The sequence below is a fragment of the Lycorma delicatula genome, chromosome 2 (assembly GCF_047948215.1).
Source record: "Lycorma delicatula isolate Av1 chromosome 2, ASM4794821v1, whole genome shotgun sequence".
NCBI lineage: Eukaryota > Metazoa > Arthropoda > Insecta > Hemiptera > Fulgoridae > Lycorma > Lycorma delicatula.
Window position 1 is genome coordinate 95,482,305 of NC_134456.1, and position 6,958 is coordinate 95,489,262.

The 6,958-nt window shown below is 34.8% G+C and overlaps 2 protein-coding genes across 2 annotated transcripts; both read left to right on the forward strand.

The window, feature by feature from the left end:
• The first annotated feature begins 1,029 nt into the window (after positions 1–1,029).
• Positions 1,030–1,748, forward strand: LOC142319915 (uncharacterized). Its single transcript, XM_075357589.1, has 2 exons — positions 1,030–1,158; positions 1,377–1,748. Exons 1-2 carry the CDS (start codon positions 1,030–1,032, stop codon positions 1,746–1,748), a joined length of 501 nt encoding a protein of 166 aa, XP_075213704.1.
• A 109-nt stretch (positions 1,749–1,857) lies between these two features.
• On the forward strand, positions 1,858–3,075 carry LOC142319916 (uncharacterized). The gene has a single exon (XM_075357590.1). It carries the CDS (start codon positions 1,858–1,860, stop codon positions 3,073–3,075), a length of 1,218 nt encoding a protein of 405 aa, XP_075213705.1.
• The last annotated feature ends 3,883 nt before the right edge of the window (positions 3,076–6,958 follow it).

Here is a 6,958-nt window from a genome sequence, read left to right on the forward strand (position 1 = left end):
AGTTCAGTCTCTCTCCAACATGGGAAGAGTGAGGAGGTCAAAACGTACGGTCAGTAATGGTCAGGTGAGGAAGTCTAAACGAATCGTCAGTCTTAGGCGAGGTGGCGGACTATTAACAACACTAAGCGCAGAAGAAGCGAAGTAAGTCGGAAGGTTGATAAACAAAGGCGTTGATTTACTACCGGTAGAATTACATATACCCTAGTACCAATACTGCGAACCGGGAACGAAAATAAAAAAAGCGCTTAAAGAGAGGCGATCCGGGTGTAAACAAGACGTTAGACGTCGCTTGTAAAGAGCACGACATCGCGTACGATAAGTACAGTGATAACGAAAACAGAGCGGTGGCAGATCGTAAATTAGCCGATAGCGCTTGGGAAAGAGTGTTAGCTAAAGTTTCCAGTATTGCAGAAAAGGCTGCTGCATTAGCCGTTACAAACACGAAGAAAGTAAAAGCGAAGTTCGGTGGTGGATGTCGTGGAAGAAGACGAAGAAGATGTTAAAAAAAGAATAATATAAAACATCTTATAGAAATTGCAAGTACTAGTGGGAGGGGGTTATACCTTAAACCCTACCCGTCGACAGGATCGGGAATAGGTGATAAGAATAAAAAAAAACAACATCGTCGTCGTCATCTCCGATAAAGGGAATACCAGTGCGACCACTATCGAATGTCGAATTAATGATGTACGCGAAAAAAATTAAAAATAAAAGATTTTCGAAGGATATTCATGTTGGATGCATTACCCAAACATCCATACACTAACGAGTAAGCAATAGTTAATCTTGTTCGTAACACCGGACATGGAACACATTGGGTATATTATCGAAAACAAGGACGATTGGTAGACTATTTCGACAGTTTTTGTAATTTGCGTCCACCCAACGAGTTGATGCGTTATTTTCCATCCAACTTGATTGTAAATTATAATTATGAAAACAGACAGCGTATAAACACGGTTATATGTGGTCATTTATGTCTTCAGTTCCTCAGTCGTGGATCATCCGCATACCACTCATAAGATCATAATGTTCTGCATAAGTGGAAATTTGTCGTTATTACACACTACATTCTTCCCAGGTTTAGATTTAGATCTAACTGATGGTGAGTGGGAATTGGCATTGATAAACCTAACCACGTACAACTCGATACCGAATGTGGAAGAGGGGATCAACAACTCGTTTACCGATTTACCAATTAAACAAAAAAGAAATATCAAGCTGACGCTACCGACCGGGTCGTGGTGGACAATATCGCCAAGACAATAAGCGATGAATTAAAAAGCAAACACGATATAACCTTAGTTATGCGACCGAGTAACAACACGCTAAAATGTGAAGTTAAATATGACGCCATGATTGACCTAACATCGAAGGATAGCTTGGCACCACTGTTGGGGTTTGAACAAGCGTGTCTAGCGGAGAATATATGGCACATGTCATCAAAACCGGTAGCCATTAACAACGTGAACGCCTTGCGTGTCGAATGCAATCTTATACGAGGCTCCTATACTAACGGATCAGAAGGTCACGTGTTACATGAATTTACACTAAGCGTACCGCCAGGTTTCAAAATAATAGAATCGCCAAAGAATATAATATACTTACCGGTAAATACAAGGAATATAAACGAAATCACTTTAAGGTTTACCGATCAGAACGGAAAATTGATAAATTTCCGCGGAGAGACAATAACCGTGAGATTACATTTAAGACGAAGATTAGAAAATGGGACTAATATACAATAGCGGCGGTGCGGTACGCAAACCGATCAGTCGATCTTTGAACGCCAGAGGTTAACATCGCAGAACGTGTTGTTTCTTCGCAAACTCGGCTTTACGGTGGTGAATCGTAATGATGGTAACAGCAGATATGTTAGACATTGGTGAAAGTGTTTCATATGATAACACAATAACTCAATTTGAGTACCACACCCATTTACCGTATGCATCGTCGACTTATAACAACAACGATGAGATCCGAATACCGATTCACCAACAAGACGTGTACACATTACCGCATAAAAGTTTGTTGATGGTCGAAGGTACATTAATTACTAAAATTGGAGATAAAAAAGCGGTGGAATCAACATTTACCAACAACACGGTTCCGTTTCTGTTTGAAGAGATACGGTATGAAATAAATGGAACGGAATTATGTCGAGTGCAAAAGTTGGGAATTACAACTACAATAAAAAATATTTTGTTGTTACGTAAAAGCGAGGAGAATAGTTTGGAAAACTTCGGTTGGAAGTTTAATCTGACGGATAAATTTACTTTAGATGAAAAAACGGGACGATTTTGCTTCTATGTGCCTTTGCGTATGCTTATGGGTTTCGCCGAAGACTATAAACACATAATATTGAACGTGAAACAAGAATTGGTCTTACTTAGATCTTCCAGCGACGTAAACGCGCTTGTACCTACGAAAGATGCGCCTGATTCTAAGTTAAAGGTGATTAAGGTGGCGTGGAAAATTCCATATGTTCACGTAACTGATACGATGCGATTGCAGTTCTTAAAGTTTATAGAACGAGATAGACCGTTGGCAATCGCTTTTCGTACATGGCAGATACACGAGTATCCGGCTTTACCGCAAACAAACATTCACTCTTGGACGGTAAGAACGTGTCCACAAATGGAGAAACCGAGATATGGGATAATCGGTTTACAAACAGATAGAAAAGATAAAGCAACAAAAACTTTGACTAATTTCGATTTGTGTGAGTTGGTAAACGTACGACTGTATTTGAATTCACAGTACTATCCCTACGATAACCTGCAGGGTGATATAAATATGATGTATGAAATGTTTGCCAGCTTTCACTCAGGTTATTACAAGTCAGAGGATGAATGTCCTGCTTATAGTTTGACAGATTTCCAAAATAATGTGCCGTTGATCGTTATCGATTGTTCCAAGCAGAACGAATCACTTAAAACAGGAACAGTCGATGTACGTATCGATTTTGAAACTAAAAATAATATACCTGCGAATACGGCTGCCTACTGTCTCATTATTCTCGATACTATCGTCACGTACACACCGCTTACGAGGATAGTGAGAAAGGTTACGTAATGTTGGAAAAGTTTACATTTATTGATCAAAAAGAAGACGGAGATAAAATATTAAATAAAAGTACAAGTACGCCGTCATGGTGGTTGTGCTGGTGGTCGTGTAAGTGGTGGTTGGTAACTTTGGGCGTATTTAAAACAGGCTTTTTGATCGGATTACTTTTATCTGTTTTATTTGGTATCTATTCAGAACCCTCACCACAATGTCCGACGGTGAAAGCGGTAAGGTGTAGAATTGTTTTTCACCGGAAAATGTTCCGCTAGTATGGTGCAATTCGTCGGCGGTTGAGAACATTTTTTCATTAAATACCGCCGTTAATATAGCACCTCTGGTAAAAAACTGGTCGTTATCAACAACAACAACAACAGCTATTAATATGGTATCTACTTTAAAAGATAATGTATTCAGTAGCACGACATTAATACCAATCAATAAAAATATTACAACCACCAATGAAAATGATGCTCTGTCATCATTACCTTCAACAACAGCTAAGAAACTACTGTAAGAAGTATGCCAGAAACGGCAGAGGATTATGATTTTGGATTAACAGATGAAGATGAAAAAAATTCATCAAAAGTGGAGGGGGTAACACTAAACAAATCATAAAGCAGTAAGAACAATGTCCCAAACCTCATTCACAGTTGAGCAGCGGAAATGGAAGGAACTTCTTCTTCACAGAACTACAACACCGACCAGTCATCAATGATTGCGAAGGAAACGTTAGCAGAGGAAAAGAAGAAGAATAGTAGTAAAAGGAAGTTGAGACCGCAGAACGAAGAAAGACATTGCATTCTCATAGTATACCTCGACAATTTGGCGATGAATTTTACAACAGTTGTAATTTTTCCCCACAATAATCGGACTATTGAATGCACTTCTATGCTGAACAAAACCTTTACAGGACACGCCATATTGACGACACTACATACGTACTGAATATCGTATAGAATTGCTGCTGGGGAAGCGTGAAGACAACAACACAACCAGTGCTGCCACCACAATACATTAATATATCCCTTTCAGTTCAAGAACACGGCAAGGGTGTAACTTATTTTTTTAACCACCTGTTGTACAAGACATATTAAACGAGTAGTGTTTTTAGAAGTGCATTAAAGAAATGGCTTCTGAATAGTGATGATATTGAATTATTTTTCTCACATAAGTTTAGTTTCACCCAACATCCAATTTAGAATTCATCAGTTCAGAGTTTATCAAATATTTAGTTGTCTATCTTTTCGGGGTAGTCTTAATCTGATTTTTTCAAGTTTGCGTCCTAATGAGTGCAAAATTTAATTATAAAACGAAGCGTAAAAAATAATAATGTACTACCACGATTAAGATATGAAATGAAAAGTAAATAAGGATTCATTAAATTTTATATTATTTTATTATTGTTTGCTGAACACAGAATAACTTTTTTGTTGTAAGAAATGTATAGTGGTATCTCCTATACAGGTAATCCTCAGGAACGCCTAATTTCTTGCTCTGTGTTGTACCTTTTAGCTTTAATAAGTCAACTAATCTTAAGATTAGAGTCAACAAATAAATATTAAATGTAAATCACCCTTCTGTATATAACTTCAAATTTTTTTAAATAATATTTTAAGCTTGATGTAAATCATTTTGTAATAAACAAAATTATTCATTCATATTTAAAGTAGAGACTTAGTTACTAAGTCGTGGTATATTTAAGTCTGGTTCCCCACCATAAAAAAAATTATTAATTCATCTTTATTTAAATATTGCTTTTTGAAAAATCCAGTGCGTAACTGAACTAGAATTGGGTATTCAAAAATAACATACCATATCTTCTGTGTTACCCGTATTGAGAAACACCTGTTTTCAGTTCTCGACTTTTACACCTTTTCATCAGTAAGTAGTCTATAATGCATTCTAACTTCATCTTTATCCCCTTCAGAATTTCTTCTGATTTAAAATTATCGTTTGAAATTTACACCCAAGGTGCGTCATACTTATTACGTAGAACTTGCCGTTCCTTTAACTAATTCATATCTCTTTTTTTTATTTACAATTTAAAAACTCGATGGATATTTATTTATTTATTAATAAACTACAAAATTTTAATATATACTTTAAATGTAATTTAATTTTGACTGTAACATACTTTAATTAATTTAGATAAATGTGGGATTAGTATATTACTAGTATGTAATTTACGCAAAATTTGTTTATTTACGAGCACTTTACTAAGCGGAAATCACGAATTAATTACAATCTAATGTGTGTATAAACCTAAAGGTATTTCAGAAAAATCAAGAACATGACGAAAAAGTAATATATATGTATACTATATAAGTTATATATTATTTTGGGTTGAATAAAATAATAAATAATGAAAATATTTGATAAATACACACATAATACAATTTCACAAAATTACTTGCAGATTTTAACGTATGGTCATTGTCTTCTTGTGTCTATTGAAAACACGTATTTAATTTATGCTAAATTCAACCTAAATACTTTATAGCTAAATTGTTAGTGTGAAGGTTGCAGGCGTGGCATATTTAACTAGTATAAAAATGATGTGTGATTGTACTAGACACGTTAGCAATTAACTTGTCAAACAGCAATTTAAAAAAAAAAATGGATGAGTAGTAAGAGTAGTGTACCATAAAGAAAAAACTGCTTAAGAAGAAATAAATATACACATGTAGAATCAAGGTGTGAGTATTTTTTTTATAATTATGTATATTTTATGTAAATAAATATTTTTTAAGCACACGCCTAATTATAATTTAATAACAATTATTTTAAGAACATATGATACTTTTTGACGGAAGTTTTAAATATTTTCTGACAATGAGTAGTACTTACTAAACAAAAATGCTTCGGGAGATTTAAATAATTTAATTATATTTTATCTTTATTGGAAAATTATCGGTTAAGAATTACACAACATGACCAGACATTTTCCACTACAAGAGGCTGATTTTTTCTTTTCAATACTCTAGGAGTTATCTTGAAAACCTTCGCTGAAATGTGCTCAACCGCCGTTAGATAAAAAAGTAAATTCTAAAAAATCTCAATTACCATTACAGATTTGAAAACTCAAGACAGATGAACCCGATTAAATCAGCATTAATTTAATTGTAGTACATATTAAAAATTGTTTGATTAAAATCACACTTTCAACTTTATTGACTCAGTTTAAATAAGCACAATATCCTTTTGTTGAAAGTTAAGATGTCCATTCTATATTATAATATTCGAAGTGTTTGTTTTGTGCCCAGAATCGGGATTTATAAAAAAAAAAAAAAAAATACTACTAGCAAGTTATAACTTCAATTCCGTCTCATTTCATTTAATGAATGCTATGAAATGAACTCATGTTAAATGACATAAGGCTGCATGAATGTTATCAATGAATGACAACTTATAACGGATAATTTTTTCACACTTTTTTCCTTTTGTACCTATAAATTGTAACAAGACCAGGGTAACGGATTTCTTCCAATTAAGAAGAAAGAATGAGAAAATAATAATGAAAGGAAGAATCCAGAAGGAACTAAAAGGGATTTTTTTCTCAGGCTAACAGGTCCGTTTAACAATGTGCTCTTTGCAATACAAAACAATGGTGCCTTCAACAGCTGTTTGTCGAGAAGGGTTACTGAACCGGAATAAGAATTTATGGGAGAATGTGCGGACGATGAAAGCTATTACGTTTCAAAAGTTAAGGTATGAGGCGGATATTGATTCTGCAGACCAGTGAATTAAATACTGCTAGGACTGGTGGGAACAGTGAGTAGTTAAGCAGTAATTCTGTGAGGGTAAAGGTCTGCTCGGGGTAGTTGCGATGATGGCAATATAAGTAAACGTGTAGTAACAACGAATGAAGAGTATGTCACAAGTATTCCATTGT